Source organism: Haliotis rufescens, unplaced genomic scaffold, assembly GCF_023055435.1.
Source record: "Haliotis rufescens isolate VD_foot unplaced genomic scaffold, xgHalRufe1.0.p SCAF_11, whole genome shotgun sequence".
In the NCBI taxonomy this organism is placed as follows: domain Eukaryota; kingdom Metazoa; phylum Mollusca; class Gastropoda; order Lepetellida; family Haliotidae; genus Haliotis; species Haliotis rufescens.
Window position 1 is genome coordinate 3303933 of NW_025963791.1, and position 23300 is coordinate 3327232.

General features: G+C 38.7%; 1 protein-coding gene across 3 annotated transcripts in view; it reads left to right on the plus strand.

The window, feature by feature from the left end:
* The window catches only part of LOC124134338 (small G protein signaling modulator 3-like), a 93417-nt gene extending 79043 nt beyond the window's left edge, over positions 1 to 14374 (plus strand). Inside the window, exons 20-21 of one of the 3 annotated variants that reach the window (XR_006861081.2) lie at positions 3059 to 3454; positions 4615 to 4750. Coding sequence is in view for 2 of the 3 variants with exons in the window: in XM_046499102.2 (XP_046355058.1) it covers positions 8226 to 8358 (133 nt within the window). In the remaining variant the exon portion in view is untranslated. Of the gene's footprint in view, positions 1 to 3058; positions 3455 to 4614; positions 5583 to 8225 lie in introns of those variants that run through there. The other 2 variants (XM_046499102.2, XM_046499103.2) reach the window with 2 other exon arrangements.
* The last annotated feature ends 8926 nt before the right edge of the window (positions 14375 to 23300 follow it).

Consider the following 23300-nt stretch of genomic DNA (forward strand, 5'->3'; position numbering starts at 1 on the left):
TCTGTGCAGATTCCGTGTATGTTTGTAATTCCTGAAATCTCCCATTTTTTGGCAGTCCTCATTTACAGACAGGGCATAAAGGTGATCTGTAGGTACTGACAGGCCCAACAGTGTTGTTGCCACTTAACTGTCACAAAGTGACGGTCTGACAGAAATATATGTGATTATCAAGTCCTTTCAATAAGGTTGCAGTGTTTTTCCAGGGCATACCCTTGTATGAATAAACAGCCGTCAATCTTGTAAAGGGTTTGGGGTTGTTTTTGAACAGATTCTCAGTTCTTATAGGCAGTTCTCCTGTCAAGCAGTCCGAATTTGAATGAGGAGCTCTATGATATCTTATCTTCTTGTTATAAATGTGTTATACACATGTATTTTTGAAGGTGACTGGTTTTAACTGTGCAGATGTCTGTTAAGTTCCGACAGCTGATCACTCAGGCGTGATGCATGTAAACACCTGAAAAAGGTGTTAGCTTGCAGTGTCTGTTGTTTATCTTAGGTTTTACTTTTTGGCCTGAAAGATTCCCACATTCCAAAGGTCGTTATCCTATTGTACTGTGACATCTCTTAAACGCATGTCAAGTTAGGTATCTCTCTGACTTGCCAATGGGTACTTTTCTATTCAACCTACTTTTGTTTTGGTTTGTTTCTGAGTTAATAGAGTTGGTTTCTTGTGGTAATGGTAATTGAAAGAACTGACACTATTAATACTTGGATTGCGGACACTATTCAGTTAATTGTAATAATGATTTCCTACATGAATAAGAAACCCAAGTGAGTTGGGTTTAACGCTGCTTTTGAACAGTATTCCAGTTAAATTCCGGTGTGTCAGCTTGATGTGGGTGGAAAGCCCAAAGTGATGCAGGTCTTAGGCGTTTAACACTTTGGTGAAGCCCACGAGCATGGGTACGGTGCTGACAAACCTAGAAACATAATCATGATGAATTGGGATTTGAACCCAAGATCATAGGTTTCTGGCGTGCCCCTTATGCAACTTTGCACAGGGAATTGCAGCGCCTTAGATGACTGGGCCACCTGGGCCCCCTTCAAGAAAAAGAATCCATACGATCAGTGTCTTCAGTTGCTATGTGAAAATGCTCTTAATGAAAAATAAGGAAAAGACTACAGTGGCCACCAAAGATGAACTTCAAAAGACATTGAATTAAGGCACATATCAACTATCATTATAAGCATATATTGTCCTGTCTGTGCGCTAGTGAGATGGATTGGACTGTTAACTTTTGTGAGTCCTCAGTAGATCCAGGATTTTTGATAATGTATTGTAATTTGATTGTGTCAGTCGCTTCTCCTACACTAAGCGGGCAGTTGCCTTTAAACAATAGCACTATTTGAGTGATGTTAAACCCTTCATCAGTAATGGTTGTGTCAGTCACTCCTCCCATGCCAAGCAGGTGGTTATGTTTTAGCAGAAGTATTACTTGAGCTCCCATGGTATGCAGGCAAATTGCTTCTAGCAGTAGCATCATTTGAGATATGTTACACCCTTCATCCTTCATCACTTAAGGTTGTGTCAGTCACTTCTCCCATGCCAAACAGGTGGTTGTGTTTTAGCAGAAGCAGTGCTTGGGCTCCCATCCTAAGAAGCCAGTTGTCATTGAGCTGAAGGATTACTTGAAAGATATTACACGCCTTCATCCTTCATCACTTGTGTCTCCTTCATCACTCTCCGAAATAGTTGGTTGTGATTAGCATACGCATTACTGGATAGGATTTCCACCCATTATCAGTAATGTTGTGTCAGTCTCTTCTTCTCTCATGCTAAGCAGGTGGTTGTGTTAAAGCATAAGTGTTACTTGAGAGATATTCCACCCCTTCATCGGTAAACAAGGCAGTGATCAGTGACTCTGCCAAGCCTTCACTACCGGAGATGAGGCATCACAGTAGTCCATGTTATGTCAGACTGGAGATCCACCAACCTTCGCCTGTCAGTGCCATCAAGTTGCAATCAGTTTCCCTCATTTCATTCTGTGAAAAAAACAATTGTTGGTGAAGGATAACTGTCAAATGCAGTTGTTGTGTCATGCTAGGGAGAAGGTGTTTAACGGGGCAATAATACTTGGCATCACACCCACAGCTTCCAGGCTGCTGTTTGTTATTTCTCTGCCACAGAAGAGTGGCTTTCTATTTTGCTCCTGCTGATTTGAAGAGGGTCATCAACCAAGAGTGTTTCAATCTGTAGTTTGTCTTGGCAATAGCTCCTGTTGCACACTTCTAAATAATAATATTATAAATTTTTCCAAGCTATGCTACCCAGCATTTGTTAAGCAGTTTGTTTTCAAAATAAATCATGTCACTTCATCTTTTGGAATTTGCTGAAGCATGTAAGGCATGCACAGAAGCAGCTGTTGTAGTTGAATGTTATGGAAGGTTTATGGTAAATGTCAATGTGTGAAGTGGAGTAAATGCAGAACAAAAAAGTATGTTGGTAACTATCACTTCATGATGGGTTCCTAGAACTTAATGGATTTGTAACCATGTAAGATATTTGGAGAAAGTAATTGCTTCATAGTGTTTTGTATAATTTTTTATCACAGTCTGTGTCTTAAGCTCAAGTTTTGTAAGATATTTTGGGTACTACACTCAGCTTGAAATTGGTGTATGAAACTACATTGAAACGTCACTAATTGCAATAAACTAGAAAGTTGTACGTTTCCTTATTTTCTTATTGGCTGAGAAAGTTCATATTTATGAGCTGACTGAAAATGATGTCAAGAGACAATTTCGGGCTTGTAGACTCCAAAGTTTTTTGCCTTGACACAACATCCCATATGATGATCATAACAATGAAAATACACTAACAATAGATAGCAACTGTTTTAAGCTAATATATCTCATATACTGGCTTCAGCATATGTATTATCACTGTCTGCTAGACTCACTGCGAACTCACTTTCACTTCCTGCAACCTCTGCTACACCTGACTAATTCAGAACACCGACCTTCTAACCATTCCGCTTAAACAAATAAACGATTTGAAATGAATAAAAGCTGCAAAAATTTCATTCTATGATTAAGACAAAGACATGTTTTTGTCTTTCAGAATTCTGTCCCAGTTACCCTTCAATATGTCTGTAGATCGTGAATTAAAGCGAGTGCAAGATCGTGTGGAAACTTCTATTGTGCAGAGTGCCAGAGATATCCTGGTTACTTACCATCTCTTTAGTTGGGAACTGTGATGAAGCCTTTGATTGTGATCAATATATACGTCCACTCCAGTTGCTCTGCCCTGACCTTGGATAATGCAGGTCAAAGTCAGATCAGGGTCAACTAGTTGAACTTCTTCCAAAGGGTTACAACAAGTTCTTGTCTGTCCATTGTGCCTGCTGTAACTGCTGCTATCTTCATATATGTGATCATCATTCCTGCTGTTGATACAACCAGTAGCTGTCCTCAATCCCTGGTTACTCCTGGTCAAGGCTGGTGAAGGCTTGGGCGGGTGAGCTAAGTGCTTGCTTTGGATGGGGAGTTGTAATCTTAATATGTAATGCAGATAGCTATGTTATAGGGTTTGAACAAAATATTATTGATATGAATCAGAAATGTCCATTGAAAGTGTTTTCCCCCTAGTATTACCATGATTACAGAGCATTATTTGTGTTAGACCTTAAATTTTTTACTTGCGTTACATATCTGCCCAGCTTAAAAATAAAATAACATGGGGAAGAAAAAACAATGGTATTGCAAGTTTTTTTTTATGCTGCCACCAGTTAAAATCATTTTGATAATAAAATAATCTAAAAATATTTGGCATCAACCGAAAATGCTGAAATGAAACACATTTTTGAATTCTTGAAAACAGAACAGTACAGAAACTTAAATTTCTGATGTTAAATTCAAGTTGTTTAAAGAACCAAAACAAGTGAGCTCAGATGTAGTTTCTTTCCACCTTCTGACCAAAATACCGGTAAAGACCTGTGAAGATCTGGGGTAGAATAGTTTTTCAGCAACCCATGCTTCCCGTAAAAGGCGACTAATGCTTGTCGTAAGAGGCAACCAACGGGATCAGTTGATCACGCTCACTGACTTGGTTGATGCATGTCATCATATCCCATTTGCATGGATCGATGCTGATTGTGTCAATCTCTGGACTGTCAGATCCAGACTTGATTATTTAAAGACCGCCATGTTATAGCTGGAATATTGCTGAGTGCGGCGTTAAATAACAAACAAACAAACCAAATTAAATCTCAAAATATATTTGAAAAAGTGTGTAAATATTTCAAAAACAACATCCGTAAACCAAACTAAAACAAATCCTGGCCCTGTGATGATAGTTTCTCATACACACCCTGAAACAAAAAATATTTCAGTATCCCAAGCAAGTCTACAATACTTTGGCAAGTCTAGATTTGTTCTGTTTATATTATATACATTCAAAGACACTTTAATCAAAACCAATGTTTAAATATTTTCATTTCAGAGACTAAATGTTAGTCTATCCATTGGCTTTTAATGTTTCCGACACCATGTACACATCTCATTCTGAACTTACAGTCTTGTAACTCACCTGTAGTCTGTAGTTGCATTTTACAATGTTGAACTGTCTTTTAAGCTTTGAATGTATCACTGATAGCTAGCTTGATGTTTTTTTTACAGAATCTTGGCTCACTATTCCTTTACCTTATCCCAAGACTGGGAGCTACTTCGCAAACCAGCCCCAGCAAGTTTGAAAGAAGGAGTGCGAGACATGTTGATAAAGCACCATCTGTTTAGCTGGGACTTATGATGTGCTACCCTTGTACTGTGGACACCCTGTGTTGTGGAACCTTGTTTTCTGGACTCACCTGCATAGTGTGCATCTAGTGTCACAAACTTGCTTGTCGTTAAAACTTTTCTTTTTATGTTCTAGGGTTGTATCTTGTATTTATCCAAATCAGTGATCAAATTACTATGCATGGATGAACAATCTGAGACCCAGCCTATCCGACGATAATCAAGACAGTGATGTTGAAGTTAAAATAGGCCAGTGATGTGAATGTAGGGCTTATAGACAACCTAGCATGTAATGTGGTTCAGGGATGCTTGTATGGTATAGAATCTACCAAGACCACAATAGGTTTTTGCTTGTTCGTCCCGTTCATAGACTCTGATTTGAATTTCTTACAAGCTAAAACAAATGTAATATTTATAATTTCCAATACAAAACAGTTAGGAAGTATGGAAAATCATCCATTCTGCCTAAACTTCCACTTGCACGAAAGCTATGTATGATTGACAGACAAACATGATGAAAGTGTCAATAACAGATGGGGTGGTTGTATTTTCAAAGCTGAATACTGATACACTCATTTGTAGAGTCTGTATCTTGTTTTTGACCACAACTGCAAATGTGCAATATGTATATCATGGGCTTATGGAGGAATTAGCACAAGGCCTGGGGGTAGAAGGTGGACTGACCAGTGGTCATCATAACCATGGACCATCCTAACTGCAGCACACAATCTATATATCGGTGTATTTAATAGTGGAGCTGAAGAAAGTGTTGTCATAGAGGGTACTACATCAGGTGCTTTTCTGTATACCGAAATATACCCTGGCTGAAATCTAAATGCTAGAATATACCCTGGTCAAAATGAAAATACGGAAATATACCTTGGCCAAAATTATAATACAGAAATATATCTTGCCTGAAATCTTGCCTGTTGTCACAAAGGGGTGATTGTGGTGTTAATATGAAATGGATTTTATTAGAACATATAACATGTACAGCCAATAGTAATTTTAATATGGTTACCAGAAATCTGCAGAGAAACTGATTTCATGCACTGTTGAATGGATTCGTCAAGTTGTTTCAGTTCTATGCTGTGGCCGACAAGGGTACAGTGATCCCTCGCCAAATAATTGATGAGTGTTATAGATGATCAGCGGTTTAACGAAGGTCGAGAGTTGTAGGTGGTAGGGGGCGGTTGGGTAGCCTAGTGGTTAAAGCGTTGGCTCGTCACGCCGAAGACCCGGGTTCGATTCCCGACATGGGTACAATGTGTGAAGCCCATTTCTGGTGTCCCCCGCCGTGATATTGCTGGAATATTGCTAAAAGCGGCATAAAACCATACTCACTCACTCACACTCGTAGGTGGTAGATGACCAACAAAACAGTATACATGCTCTGCCTACCTAACACGATCTATGTTGCACGTAGCGCAATAACGAGGGAACACTGTATATTTCTGTATTATGATATCTGCCAGGATACATTTCTGTATACAGACCAGTACCTGGGATACATTTCTGTAGTACCCTGTATGACAATGACCCGCTCAGCAATAGTGGAAGCACAGGGAAGGTATCTGTTGGTAGATGAGCACTGCACAGGTAGTATATGCATAGAAATAGAGGATACTTTGCTATGAGTGGTTGGGTTGTACACTCAAGGGCAAACCTAATTGCCTTCATATAAATTATTGATAACTAAATAAAAATAAGAATGATGCTACGGACGGTATGACATTTCAGATTGATCTAACGTTATACACAACAAACCCCTTTTCAAAATATGGGTAGCTTATTGCCATTTTATTGCAATTTTAGTCAAATAATTTTAAGAAAGCCACACCTCAAATCTGCTGTACATCTCTAATAAAATCACAATAAATATATACAAAATTTGTTAGGCTTAATTTAATTTTTAATATTTTGAAGAAATACTTAGAAAGCCTATTTTGAAATCCTTTTAAGTTACAGACTTGTAAGACATCAGAATAATATGAATAAGAACATGATGACACTTACTTTTGTCTTTGAGGATACACCATTCTAGGGTGCAACAAAAGTAGGGTTACCATCGTTACTTATGTTTTTGTTATCATATACCACACATCTTTCATTATTTTGAGTGCTGATAACTTTCATTTGGGCTAAATGGTCACAGATGAAAAATTCTCATTGGATCTTTATTGACTCAAATTCTTGGAACCTTACTGTATATTGGCAATGTAATTATTTTTAGAAAATTTTAGTTTAGAAAATCTGAGTTTCTCAGCATTGTCATGTTGTTTTGCCAGTGTTAAACAGTGACAGTTGTACAATGGCACATGCATTACATAGTCTAGTATATACAATTATTTACCCAAATTTCTTGATTGCTTTTACCGTGACATTTAATTGTTACTTAAGTGGATTTCCCTAAAGACCTCTTGAAAGCAGCTTTTGCTCAAATATCAGACCATCCAAGATGCAGCATACTGTACAATGTTCAATGCTATTTTAATCCTGTTGTATATTCTTTTATTCTGTCAATGAATGTGAGTCATGGTATGTAGTGAATGAATGCATTTGGCTGTTTATTTGTGAGGAGACGTGATATCATTATTTCCGATGCATGTCAAACTGCTTCTGTATTATGGCTTTTTATTCTTTATTAGTTGGTTTACAAAATTTTGTCCGAATATTTTGTGTAGAAGGTTTTAAATATATATAAACATATGACCACATGCACCTTGTTTAACTGAAATGATAAACAACAAGTTAAGTTGGTGGGAAATTGACTGTAGTGTTGCAAGTTGATGGTTTGTCAAACTGACACCAGTTTCAACAATAAGCATAATCTTTGTGTACACTAAACAATATAAGTAAATCAGGGTTTCGATTGCTGACCCTTAAGATATTTGCAAGAGCCATTAGTTTATAAACATACTGGTTTTGTCCTCCAAACTGCTAGAAATGATATTTCTTAATTCCTTGTTAATTCTTAGCGTGAAATGGAGTTGCTTCAAACAAATTTGTTGAAAGTGTTGTTTTTTTCTAATTTAAGATTTTTATGTCAGTTGTTTTTGTAAACAAACTAGTATAAAATTAAAGCGAGAAGAAGTTTCTACTTTCAGCAACCTTTTAACCTTTAAGATTGGAAATAATGATGTCAACTTCTTTGACAGCAATAATGCATTTTGTTGTGATAAGTTTACAAATTCCTTTATTTGTTTTTATATCATTTGTGTGTTTGATTTATCATGTTATGTACCTATAGTATTATGATCAGTTTATTTTAAGTGTTCTTTATGAAATCCAATTCACTAACACAATGTTGTGATCATGTTTTATTTGCTGTGTGTGTCGTATTGTTTGATTGTGCTTGTAGCATCATTATGTCTATGTCTTGTTGATTACAACCATAGCCTACGACAATGGCAGCATACACAATACTTCAATGCTGATGTTTTTGCAGTATTTGCCAATAATCTCACTTCTTATTTATGAACACTTTCTTTCAGACTCTTTGCCCAGTTTTCCTTTAACCTATCAAGAGATTGGGAACTTCCAAAACAGTCGGATGGTTACAAGCCGTTCAGGGAAGGGGTCAAGGACATGCTGGTGAAGCACCACCTTTTCTCATGGGACCTGTGAGTGGTGTCAGTGTGTTCTGTCAGTAAGGGCTGACAGTGTGTTCTGTCAGTAAGTGCTATCAGTAAGTGCTGCCAGTGTGTTCTGTCAGTAAGCGCTGACAGTGTGTTCTGTCAGTAAGTGCTGTCAGTGTGTTCTGTCAGTAAGTGCTGTCAGTGTGTTCTGTCAGTAAGTGCTGCCAGTGTGTTCTGTCAGTAAGCGCTGACAGTGTGTTCTGTCATTAAGTGCTGTCAGAGTGTTCTGTCAGTAAGTGCTGACAGTGTGTTCTGTCAGTAAGTGCTGTCAGTGTGTTCTGTCAGTAAGTGCTGACAGTGTGTTCTGTCAGTAAGTGCTGACAGTGTGTTCTGTCAGTAAGTGCTGTCAGTGTGTTCTGTCAGTTAGTGCTGACAGTGTGTTCTGTCAGTAGGTGCTGTCAGTGTGTTCTGTCAGTAAGTGCTGCCAGTGTATTCTGTCAGTAAGTGTTGCCAGTGTGTTCTGTCAGTAAGTGTTGCCAGTGTGTTCTGTCAGAAAGTGCTGCCAGTGTGTTCTGTCAGTAATTGCTGACAGTGTGTTCTGTCAGTAATTGCTGACAGTGTGTTCTGTCAGTAAGTGCTGACAGTGTGTTCTGTCAGTAATTGCTGACAGTGTGTTCTGTCAGTAAGTGCTGTCAGTGTGTTCTGTCAGTTAGTGCTGACAGTGTGTTCTGTCAGTAGGTGCTGTCAGAGTGTTCTGTCAGTAAGTGCTGCCAGTGTATTCTGTCAGTAAGTGCTGTCAGTGTGTTCTGTCAGTTAGTGCTGACAGTGTGTTCTGTCAGTAAGTGCTGTCAGAGTGTTCTGTCAGTAAGTGCTGCCAGTGTATTCTGTCAGTAAGTGCTGCCAGTGTGTTCTGTCAGTAAGTGTTGCCAGTGTGTTCTGTCAGTAAGTGCTGCCAGAGTGTTCTGTCAGAAAGTGCTGACAGTGTGTTCTGTCAGTAATTGCTGACAGTGTGTTCTGTCAGTAAGTGCTGACAGTGTGTTCTGTCATTAAGTGCTGTCAGTGTGTTCTGTCAGTAATTGCTGACAGTGTGTTCTGTCATTAAGTGCTGCCAGTGTGTTCTGTCAGTAAGTGCTGCCAGTGTATTCTGTCAGTAAGTGTTGCCAGTGTGTTCTGTCAGTAAGTGTTGCCAGTGTGTTCTGTCAGAAAGTGCTGCCAGTGTGTTCTGTCAGTAATTGCTGACAGTGTGTTCTGTCAGTAATTGCTGACAGTGTGTTCTGTCAGTAAGTGCTGACAGTGTGTTCTGTCAGTAATTGCTGACAGTGTGTTCTGTCAGTAAGTGCTGTCAGTGTGTTCTGTCAGTTAGTGCTGACAGTGTGTTCTGTCAGTAGGTGCTGTCAGAGTGTTCTGTCAGTAAGTGCTGCCAGTGTATTCTGTCAGTAAGTGCTGTCAGTGTGTTCTGTCAGTTAGTGCTGACAGTGTGTTCTGTCAGTAAGTGCTGTCAGAGTGTTCTGTCAGTAAGTGCTGCCAGTGTATTCTGTCAGTAAGTGCTGCCAGTGTGTTCTGTCAGTAAGTGTTGCCAGTGTGTTCTGTCAGTAAGTGCTGCCAGAGTGTTCTGTCAGAAAGTGCTGACAGTGTGTTCTGTCAGTAATTGCTGACAGTGTGTTCTGTCAGTAAGTGCTGACAGTGTGTTCTGTCATTAAGTGCTGTCAGTGTGTTCTGTCAGTAATTGCTGACAGTGTGTTCTGTCATTAAGTGCTGCCAGTGTGTTCTGTCAGTAAGTGCTGCCAGTGTGTTCTGTCAGTAAGAGCTGCCAGAGTGTTCTGTCAGTAAGTGCTGACAGTGTGTTCTGTCAGTAAGTGCTGCCAGTGTGTTCTGTCATTAAGTGCTGCCAGAGTGTTCTGTCAGTAAGTGCTGACAGTGTGTTCTGTCAGTAATTGGGGTAACAGTGCAAGTAACCAAATGTCAATCCATTTTTGGTGTGTGACTTTAATACCAATTTGAATTGGTTGATGCTAGGTCATAAATGAAATGGATTGATACCGGTTTATCATAAGCTGTTCTGGTATCATACCAGCATCTACATTGATACTATGTCAGTGTACCATGGTATCCTGGTATCATGGAATTAACTAACTTTACCAGGATCTAGGTACACTGATACTGTATGAGTGTACTTTAGTGTCCTGGTACCTGATACTGTTCTATGGCAACAACGGATTATGTAAGGGCTATGAAAAATCTACTGTTGGATGAGAAACAGTTTCCCTTTAGGACTGTCTGAAGATGAAGTAATATGAAAGATTCATGTCTTTCTTTAAGGTTTACAAAATCTGTTAGCAAAACAATGTGATAAAAAAAGAATTGTTTGGATAGACTTCCTGGTTATGATTTATGCTATATTTTGTCAACGTATTTATAACATTTTCTAATCTTCGGTAAAATGTGTTAGATATTGGTGTTGGAGGATGTAATCTGTAAAGATTTCTCAAGATATTCTAGTTTGGAGCTGTAAGGATCAATGCCTCCTAACTTGCTTTACCTTTTTGCAGCTTAAACACGAAAGCTAAGCTAGAATCCCTCACATCAATATTTTTACTTTATTAAGCTCTGAAACTAGGAGCAGAGATCTTTTGCTAATATTATTTCTAAATTTGCATAATTTTTTGAATACTAATTATAGCTAAGATGGAAGAACTACAATATTTACCTGTACTTGTTGGTAAATGTAAGAACATGTTTTCTTTTTTGTCCCCTGGAATTTTTGACATGCTTCATTCAAACATCAAACTAGTTTTTGGAAACATTGATACGTCATGAATGGAAGTTATTTTCTGATTGCAATATGTTAACAGGAGTTGATTGTATAGATGCCAAGACAGAATTAAATCTGTTATTGTTATCATTAACACATGTAATCAAATAATTTGTTGTATGTTGAAAGTGTTATATATAATCTTGTTTACATGTACATTCATTGTAAATATCAAATTTAATTTATTTCTGTTTTTGGTGTATCAACAGTGACACCCTGTTATTCTGGATGGTATTCACAGTAAAATTGTCAGAATTGACATATTTTCAGATAAACAAATAATATGTTCACAGTTGTTAGTATGTTTTTGTAAAGAGGTTCCCAACGCAATCATCCAGAAAAACAGGTTTTCCTTACTAACAGGGTCTGGAATAACACGGTTTCACTGTATAACTGCAAGTTACATCATTTCTTTGTATAATTGAGACAGCAAGATTAGTTAGTCACCTGGAACTGCTAACAATCCCTTTTTATGCTATCTGCAAAAAGTCAGCATTTTTTATTAATACTGTTTCATCAATAATAATGCCAGTAATTTGGATTTATGTTCATCTCATTTCCAACTGATTGTCACACTATTTCAACATATAATTTGATTGGCCCAAACTGGATTATTTACAAGCCACCGTGATATTGCTGGAATGTTGCTGACTGTGGCATAAGACAAACAAAAAGTATTATTATTATTATTTGTCATGTGCATAATCTCAAACGAATGAATGGAGATGTGATATTTAAGCCTATTTTGTTCTCTTATTGTTTCAACCAAGTCAGTTTCATCAACAGAATCATCAGTGTGTATTGCCCTATGTATTGTATTGATAGATATGTGGGGGAATTAATTACAATGATGTAATCATAAATGTTTGCACTATCCTTTTTTGTGACCTTGCAGAACAATTAATGGTCAACATATATTTAGTAGATGAAACAGTTTTAAGAAAATAGTGTTACTATGGTTACATATCAAAATGTAGCAGAGGCAGAATACCATGGATTTAATAACTAACATAAACCTTTTTTCAGGGAGTTTTCCAAGTGTTTAAGGTCTCTTAAAAAGTAGCACATTAATTGCTAGTTTTTGTTTATTGATAACCGCATTTCCAGAATAGCCCGAGACCATGTGGTCTCTGAAATCATTGATCATAAAATTTTAGAATTGTGTATGGTTTTAAGCACTTATCGGTTCATTTATTGACCTTTCTATTATATATGTTTAAAAAAGTATGTCCAAGTGTTGTGTGTTACAAGTTTAGCTAGTATGGTGTGTCATGACACTGGTAGACATACTACAGTGAATTAAAACTAGTTTTTTACTTATTTAGGTTTGCAGATACATTGACCCAAAAGTTTCACAAATCTGAAAAAATAGAGAACAGTTGTGTTTTTCTGTCTAGAGTATGTGAACTAATTTGAAAACTGAAAACAATTTAAAGATCAAAACAGGCAGGGAAGTAACCCTTTGACTTTTCAATGAAGAAAAACAACATCTTCATAGTTTATTTCACCTCTTTATCTTTTTGGATCATTTAAAGAACATGTTTTTTAAAATTTCAAGTTTATGTTTCTTGATCACTCGCCCTAAAGTTATGGAAAAAATTACCTGAAAACCAAACCATGAAGAGGCATATTGAGACATGCAGAAGAATAAGATGACCATTCTAGTTTCATTTCCACATAAAGGTTTGCTATGATATGTGCAATTCCCCAATCTTGCCTTTAGAATTGCCATGTGCATAGTTAAATTATCCTTGGTTGTGCCAATCCTAAAATGTCCCAATAAATGCCCCAATAAATGCCCCTATATTTTTTTTCTCTGTTGTCACATATTATGTAAGGTAGTTGTTTGAAGAATAGTGTTGAAACTGTATATAGTTGATGTTATAATCACAGTAGTCTTTCACACAGTTTCCTGGTAAGCAACAGTCACATCACAGATCTTTTACTCTGATATAATACCTCTGTCTGAAGATCTGAGACCTCCCTTGAAGGTCATTTCAGGTGAACTTTGACTGCCTAATCTAAGTGAAGGATGCATAGGTTCTTGAGCCAATCAGTTTCTACAACAATTCAGCTTCTTTTGTAATACCACCTTCATGCGAAAATGTTGATTTTAACAAATGAAAACCCACACAGAACTCAAATATTCCTTCAATGAATCTCCTGTTTGGTTGTAGATACCATGGTGCTCAGAAACGACAGGGTGTATTAAATATCTACAACAATATGATTGAGGAACCTTTACTATTTACATTCAGAAAAGTTTGTTTCAAGATAGAGAAGATATGCTGATCTGAATGCTTCACCCACCTGTACCAAGAATTTAGAAGCCTTGATGCTTAGTGACGGATTTTAAGGAGGGGTCGTCCAATGTTCATGCAGAAGGGTATTGTGCAGAGTAAAAGGTCTGATTTTAATGAGATTGTACTTACCTCTGCATAGAACAGTCCTGTTTGACATGGAGAGATGATGGCAAAGTGATGATCCTGCTTCTGCACCAGTGAAATGAATAGTATAGGATGATGACCCTATGCATGTGTTTGAATGGACTGTCCACTTGTGCCTTGCATTGGTCAAGTGGTCAAGCATTTGTTTGCTAGTAGTAACAAGCAGTTCTCAGTTGTGATGATGCAGAATCTACAGGAGCTCTGACATTCTTCATCATATCTTGGTATTATAAGATCTAACTCTTTTTCCTAACAAGGAAAGAGCTTACTCAGTTAGAAGATGTCAGATTTATGATTTGACAGTTTTATTACCTAAGAAGTATAATTCACTTGATAATTTTATGATGTAATGAAATAATTTCAAAATGTTTCAGGTTGAAACATTTAGAACATGTTTCAGGTAGGTGGAAGGAATACCATTAATTTGATGTTAATTCTGACAAAGACTATCCTGCCCTGCTTAATACATTTATTTTCTGTTTCATGATACACATTCATTTTCTCACAATTCCATATAAAAAACATCCTGCTAAAATAAAGGCAGTTAATTCTCTTTGTTTTGAATGTGAAAATTTATAATGACTTCAACTGATGTCTTCTTTCACCTTCTCTATGTTTTTTGGATTATGTTGCCTCTTATCATGGACTTAAGCTTTTGTGTCATCAGACTTCTTTGTTTACTCTATGAAATCCATTGATTCTACACTTCAGCAACCCTGTATTGATGATGTATCTACATGTAAAAACTGTTGAATGTACAAGTATTGTAAAATATCTGTACTGTGAAATAAAACAATGCAACTGTAGCAATGCCTTGAGTTAAATGCCTATTTTGTACTTTTATACTCAAAATTTTGCCGAGGATCACCCGGTAATGTGTCAAATTTTGTGTGCATCTGTTGAAATAACCAAAGACATTATTCCGTGAGGACATGTCTAATAAGCACGTCCGTTGTCATGTGTCACACAATGCCAACAAACAACATGTGACCAATAACCAGTCATATCACCCGCCAAAATGAGAGTATCTGACCAAAAATGAAATGCCCCAAATCATGAAAACAAATTCTTTGTAACAAAAAACCCCCAAACTCTCAGTATGTGACCAACGTGATGAGATCACAGCTTGGCACTGTCGTGTCATGTTCCTAATAAGTGTTTGAAGGGTTGATTAGGGAAGATTGTTCCTCTCTTCAGAAAGAGCATTGCCGAGTTCCTATAGGTCATGAAGGACAGGGCGTCTTGAGGGGACGATCTGTAGCTCGTTCCACATGTGTTCAATAGGGTTGAGTTCTGGTGACCGGGCTGGCCCTAAATAGGCATCAGCTACCCTGGCACGATGATGTTGTGTGTAATTGTTCATGATGATGGAAGTCGAGTACATTGCACCAGCATACGGTCTCATGCACACATTCGGAATGTCATCCCTGCAGCGCAAACCTTTCGTCGTATCCCGCTATAGGACATTGATCTCATCATGAGATGCGAATGCATGCCCTCCGTGACAGGAAACAAGCCTCACTGAGACGATTACGCACTGAGTAGAAACGTTTAACGCCACTGGCGTTCTGCAGGTCATTTCTGAGTGTGGTGGCAGTCACGAAGTGATGACGTCTTGCTTGCAATCAGGAGAAACCTGTCTTCCCGCTGTGTGTTAGAACGATGTCGCTGGGTGGCTGATCCAAACTTCTCGTATCGATTCCATGTTCTTCTGACCACCAAAGACGTTTGTGGTGACGTTGTGTTAACCCATTTCCAAGCATGCCTATGTATCTGCCCTTTTCTTCGATCGTCAAACGAGGTCTTTGGCACTGAGGGGGCATAAGTGCATTCAGTTGCAATCCTCAGTAGCAAATGTTGTTGTGCTCTCTGACCATGTTTGCATCGATTCAGTCACGATACATTCAAACACAAGTTTTCAAGCACCTCTTGCACATCGTACCCATGACTGCATGCCTCTGTCCGTTCGTCACGAAACAGGTCCAATAGGGGTTACCCAATCATTGTGTACCGGGATATTTCAATCTTTATTTGTTGGATGATTTTGATCTTGAACTTGATCCTTAGCAAACTTAGAGTAGTATATATCCTATTATACAAAGGGACCAGACATATCGGTCACCAGATTGTTTTGGAAACCATACCTACCAGATCGGGGTTTGTGTCCGAAATCTTGCTCACAGTCGATGTATAACAGATCTGGAGGCGTCTTGCAACTTCTCTTATGGATGCTCCATCCTGCAGCTATCCTAAGCCACATGCTTTTTGAAACAAGCAGTGAAAGGACTCGCCTCCTTCAACCTTTATGGAGGGTGCATTCTTTTCACAAGAATCATGCAAAGCATTGTTGCATTGGGGTGAAAAATGTTTGCTTATCGAAAAACATTGCATTTAAAATTTGGCAAATTCAAGCAGGGTTCCAGCAAAAGAAACATCAACCCAAATGCAATCAAAACAGTATTCCAGTTATAACTGACCTCAGTTACTCATCCATTGGGTGTTCTGTGTTGGATATGTTGCACAGGGCATTTGAATACAGCTATCTGAACGTTGTCTGTTTCAAATGCTGGGCATTCCTTTACTTTTTCAAAAAGAATTTAGTAATAATATAAGGTGTCAACGCAAGAGGATAACCAGTCTCGATTATCCGACGAAACCAATTTCATTGGGCGTAAAAGGCAAAATCACGGTGAAACTTAGATGAATGGATCATTGAAACTCCGTGATGACACCAGGCGTTCGCGAAAGGGTAGGCACGTCCTTCCCTACCGCCACTCCCACAATTTGCATCAAAGGGTATGTGCTTGTTGCCTATAACTGGCTTTAAAGAGGTGACTTGTATATCACTGATAACAATGCCAATAAAGAGGACAATACATGCATTGTTGTATTGAAAACAATGTTCAAAAGCCTCTGCATGTACAAATATATGAACTTAATAAGAATTTGTTTTGCGCAAAATTAGAAATATCGTTTTTCCAATATCCTGCCTTGGCACTTTTTGCAGGGAATTGCATGAGTTCAAATCCTAGACTGATACGAATGATAATTCGTGGTTTACCAGCCCCGTGGTGCGTATATCTTATCTTATCTATTCGATTATTTGCAGAGGGCCCTCATATACTGGACTATTGCTGAGTGTGGCGTTAAACAACAAGCAATAGAAAGGGGGACAAACACTGGATAATAGAAAATGACATATCCATCGTTGTTATTTTTGTTTGGTAATATTCCAGCTATATGACGGCGGTCTGTAAATATCGAGTCTGGACCAGTCAATCCAGTGTTAAACATTATCCCAAGGTGTGATGCAACAGAAAACATTCTTAGTTTTGGCTTCGCCAAACATGTGAAGAGTCCTAAGTTAGCAAAACATATTTCCGTAGTTTTATATTCTTCCTACTCTGTGCTCAGTGATTCCATTTACATCTACACGTTCACGCGAGCTGTGGCAAAATCAACACTTTATATGTCTTTATTCCAAAGGGTGTGTAAGGATAATGTTTTACATGTAACCTAGCAACAGGTATATGAATGGATCTTGTTGAAAATTAAATTATGAACATTCAATTCTTTATCCTGTTAAATGTTGTTCAAATACTTCATCAACTGAAGCAATACATTAATTAAGGAAGGTATTTCGTTATCTCCGTTGACGAGTTCACCCCAACGATGTTCTTGTTTGTTTTAAACATATTTTATTCACAGTAGTGAAACAGATTTGGTGCAAGTTGTCAAAACTTAGAACACCCTCTCCATAACATTTACCACATCCAATTACAATGTGTACAAAAGAAAGAAAGAAGGAACAGAAGCAGAGAAGAATATTTATGATCAGACGTATAATTTATAACAAGGTACTGAATCTTTTTGTATGATAGATAAAGAATTGAACAACGTTCAACATTGATTTGAGATCTTTATCATTGAGAGATACGTTTTGCCATCCAAAAGTAATTAGACTTCTGACGGAAATTTGTTCACAGCTTCATTACTCAAACGTCTTAAGAACAGTGTTTTTAGTTGGTGACAGAACATATTCTCGGTCACTGCTTCAAGACTTACAACCACCTCCGTGGTGTAGTGGATAGAATGTCTCCCACAGAGTGAAAGGTCGATGGTTCGGCCCCTTGGCCGCGTCATACCAAAATTCTTCAAATACTACTCTGCCAGGCACTCGGCATTGAGGGGATAAAACAAGTACTGGTCGGCTCCGAGTCAGTGTACAGTGCCTGAGTGGGGTGTCCCTGTTATACTGCTGCATGGTGTCTCATTGGGTTAGCATTAAGTCCGGACTAGAACAAGCAGCCACACACACGCGTGCACGCACGTCGTAATATAAGTGCAATAATCTTGAACTCGATGTTGAACCCCATTTCACCTCGCCTCAAGATTTACACTTTTTTAAAGCAGCCACGAACAATTTTGTTTTGGTTCATAGCACATTTATATTTATAATAGACTGCAGGACATTCCTCTGGAGATCTGGCCTGTACCCATCGCAACGAAAGACCTCAAGGCGTCTGTGAAACGAACCACTTACAGGAACATTTCGTTGAATGGATAATACATCTGCGGTAAAAGTTGGTCTTATGAGAAGGTACCTCCAATACAACAGGCAAAAGTGGCAGGAGGTTTTTAAGCTAACGAATGGTGCGATGTCCCAGTGGCGAGGGCGTTCGCTCACCACGCCGCGATCCGAGTTCGATCACCCACATGAGTATAATTATGTTCATTCTTTGTGTTGCCGACTTGACATTGCTAAAACGGCGTGAAATAGTCTTCGTCTGTCATTCAGACCCTGAAACAAATATATCCAATACAGCCAATGCATGTTTATGATATTTGGCTGGTCTGGACAACTGCGGTATCAGACAGAAAATGAAGAAAGTCTCTGGGCTACTTTTGGTTATATTTCACATCTATAATTTAACAACTAAAATATGTTCATTTCAGAGACTAGATGTTAGTCTACCATCGTCTCTCCTCAATAGAAATACATCGTCAGTGCTTCACTGGTCTGTATGCACTACGTTCCCTCAACACCAAATAGGATTAACTAATACATTTTACAGACAAGAAACATTTTCGCCAAAAAAGAAATTGTATAAAAAATTATGTCGACCATTCCAGCTGTCATATAGTCATTGATGAAACCATGTCAGACAAGGATGGAACTCCTAACCCTAAATTCCTGGAAATAAGTCAAGTCAATCATGTGAATATTCTTGAGGAATTTGCCGCAAAAAGTTGGTATCAATTCATAGTAGAGGAACGCACCCCTGACTACCGGCCACTCCTCGTCATCACTGGATCCTAAATCGGGAGGAGCGATGGTGTTTAGCTAATCAAACGTTGCGAAGCATTCACTGTGTCCGCGTTTATCCTGAATGTTTATCTCTGGCGGTTTTATTCCCCAACGAGGCAGAACCTCGTCTCAATCATCTTCTGACCATTTAATGGGAATGCACCAGGATACTGACACTAAATGGAATGTTCGCATTTATTAACTTAATTCTGCCATTCGTCACCACCAATTTCCCGCAACCTGTAAGAACATACGTACCCATTCGTGTCAGTCCGGTGTACGTTCGTCACCGCTCGCATCTTTCCGTATCCTACAAGAATGGATGAATCGTACATTCGTTGACAACTCGTGGCATTCCGGGAGTAAACAAAGGATTACGGAGTCACGAGTGATGAGGTAATGTGCAAGCAGGCTTGTTCCGGAACGACACGAGTGTTCACGAATGGTGCTTGCCAACAATCTTGTAAAAACTCCCCAACAACTACTCTGAGTGAGATGAGTTAATAGAAAGGGCAAAATGTCAAAGATCGTCAAGTCAGGAAATCTTTGCGTGGCCATTTACACGACGGGAGTGATCGCTTTGGATTATTTACGCGCGGTGATGTAGTTTCTAATTTACCATGAAGGCAACAACAAAGTTATCCCTTGGTTTCATGGGAATCGCTGCGTCCTTTTTCCAAAGATGAATTATTATAATTGCTGCAATTAAGAACGTTAAACACTGATTAATTGTTTGTTTATCGACATCATAGTCAATTTCAATTTGGTGACGAAGCTTAAATAACCACTATGGGTTAAAAGCAAAAATATATTCCCTGCCGTCCTGTTAGAAAGTAATAATACAAAACTCTAAATACAAGGGCACCTCAACTGTAAATATACAGTGGCCCCTCGTCAACTGTAAATATACAGTGGCCCCTCCTCAACTCTAAATATACAATGGCCCCTCGTCAGCTGTAAATATACAATGGCCCCTCGTCAGCTGTAAATATACAGTGCCCCCTCGTCAACTGTAAATATATAGTGGCGCCTCGTCAACTGTAAATATATAGTGGCCCCTCGTCAACTCTGAATATACAGTGGCCCCTACTCAACTCTAAATATACAATGGCCCCTCGTCAAATGTAGATATATAGTGGCCCCCCGTCAACTCTTAATATATAGTGGCCCCTCGTCAACTTAATATACAGTGGCTCCTCGTCAACTGTAAATATATAGTGGCTCCTCGTCAACTGTAAATATATAGTGGCTCCTCGTCAACTGTAAATATATAGTGGCTCCTCGTCAAATGTAAATACATAGTGGCCCCTCGTCAACTCTAAATATACAGTGGCTCCTCGTCAACTCTAAATATACAGTGGCTCCTCGTCAACTCTAAATATATAGTGGCCCCTCGTCAACTGTTAATATATAGTGGCTCCTCATCAACTCTAAATATACAGTGGCTCCTCGTCAAATGTAAATATATAGTGGCTCCTCGTCAACTCTAAATATATAGTGGCTCCTCGTCAACTCTAAATATATAGTGGCTCCTCGTCAAATGTAAATACATAGTGGCCCCTCGTCAACTCTAAATACATAGTGGCCCCTCGTCAACTCTAAATATATAGTGGCTCCTCGTCAAATGTAAATACTTAGTGGCTCCTCGTCAACTCTAAATATACAGTGGCTCCTCGTCAACTGTAAATACATAGTGGCCCCTCGTCAACTGTTAATATATAGTGGCCCCTCTTCATCTCGAAGTCCCGAGGGCCATCTGATAAATGTCGAGACAAGCGTAATGTCGACATTAGACTATACAGCAGTAGCCCACACATCATGGCCTGCATCATGAGGTGACGTCATCTTAGCTGGAGTTTGATAAGAAAACCTGATTGAGTATATATTCACGGCTAATGCACTGCTGAACACAAATATGTTCAATACACCAAGTTTACGTTAAATATGTGTGTTTATGAGCAATCTACAAAACCCTAAAAACTCAAAACAACAACAACAACAACAACAAAAATATATTGACAAAAAATACACGGAACAAGCTTGTGCAAACAACAAGCTCTCTCCAAGTTCCCCTATTATAGTTTACAAACATAAATTATGTCTATTCAATCATATTGGAAAATATCTTTATCATGTACACTGCATAGATCTAGCAAAGGTTTTTTTACTTTTAAAAACAATAATGGAGAATTGTTGTATTCTAAGAATTTGACAACACCTCACTTTTGCTCTCTAAATCCAACAAACAAGTGATGTATGTATCGTGGCCTCAGCGAGAATGAATGCGTTATTAAACCCAATCTGTTTTATTGCGTTCCTCGTACACGGTTATTAACGACTAGGTATAATCTCGTGCAGGTCCACAGCTGCATGTGCCAGTGGAAGTGTACCCACGAAGCGCACGTGCCAGCATTCAGATGTCCAGTTATCAGCTGACACGTCTGATTCAATCGCCATCTAGTTTACTTGGAAAAGAAGAAAGAAATTACAACTATCTAACCAAAGACGTATATACGTCCGTGATCTAACTAACTAATTGACAAGTGAGAGCCGTCAGTTGTCCAGTTATCAGCAGACACGCACGATTCAATCTCCATCTAGCTTGTTGCTTAGTATTAGAAGAAAGAAATTAGAGTGCTGTAAAGCGGAATATGAACATTTTTTCAGTAAATGTTCACTTGTTCAGCCTGTTACCGCACGACTAGTGAGTGAGTGAGTGAGTGAGTGAGTGAGTGAGTGAGTTGGGCTTAACGCCGCTTTTAAAAGTATTCAAGTTATATCACGGCGTGTCAGCTTGATGTGGGAGGAAAGCCCCAAGTGATGCAGGTCTTAGACGTTTACCACTTCGGTGAAATCCACGAGCCAGGGTATGGTGCTAACAAACCTAGAAACATAATCGGGGCGAACCGGGATTCGAACAATCATAGGTTTCTGGCGTACTAAAGGGACGCAACTCTGCACAGCGAATTGCGGCGCCTTAGACGACTGGGCCCCTATGCCCTCTGTAACGATGAAGAAGCTGGATGTCGAGTTACAATTGAATTATATAGATGGTACTATGTCCACCGTGTTATGGCTCATACGTGACATGTACAAATACACAGCCTCAGGTCTACTGCAGTATACACAGCCGTAATTCTACTGTGACATACACAGGCTTACTTCTACTGTGATATACACATTCTTACTTCTACTGTGATATACACAATCTCACTTCTACTGTGATATACACAGCCTCACATCCCTGCAAAAGCACAGCCTTACTTCTACTGTGATTCACACAGCCTTACTTCTACTATCATATACACAGCCTTACTTCTTCTGTGATATACACAGTCTTACTTCTACTGTAATACACACAGCCTTACTTCTACTGTAACATACACATTCTTATTTCTACTGTAACATACACAGCCTTACTTCTACTGTGATATACACAGTCTCTCTTCTACTGTAATATACACAGTCTCTCTTCTACTGTAACATACACATTCTTACTTCTACTGTAATATACACAGTCTTACTTCTACTGTAACATACACATTCTTACTTCTACTGTAACATACACAGCCTTTCTTCTACTGTTATATACACAGTCTCTCTTCTACTGTAATATACACAGTCTCTCTTCTACTGTAATATACACAGCCTCACGTCTACTGTAATATACACAGTCTCTCTTCTACTGTAATATACACAGTCTTACTTCTACTGTAACATACACAGCCTCACTTCTACTCTTATATACACAGTCTTACTTCTACTGTAATATACACAGTCTCACTTCTACTCTTATATACACAGTCTTACTTCTACTGTAATATACACAGTCTTACTTCTACTGTAATATACACAGTCTCACTTCTACTCTTATATACACAGTCTTACTTCTACTGTAATATACACAGCCTCACTTCTACTGTAATATACACAGTCTCTCTTCTACTGTAATATACACAGTCTTACTTCTACTGTAATATACACAGCCTCACTTCTACTGTAATATACTCAGCCTTACTTCTATTGTGATATACACAACCTTACTTCTACTGTAATATACACAGCCTCACCTCTACTGTGATACACGGAGCCTTACTTCTATTGCGATATACGCAGCCTCAATTCTACTGTGATACACACAGCTTTACTTCTACTGCAGTATACACAGCCTCACTTCTACTGCAGTATACACAACTATATTTCTACTCTAATATACACACTGCCTCACCTCTACTGTGATATACACAGCCTCACCTCTACTGTGATACACACAGCCTCACCTCTACTCTAATATACAGAGCCTTACTTCTACTGTGATACACACAGCCTTACTTCTACTGTAATATACACAGCCTCACCTCTACTGTGATACACACAGCCTCACCTCTACTCTAATATACACAGCCTTACTTCTACTGTGATAC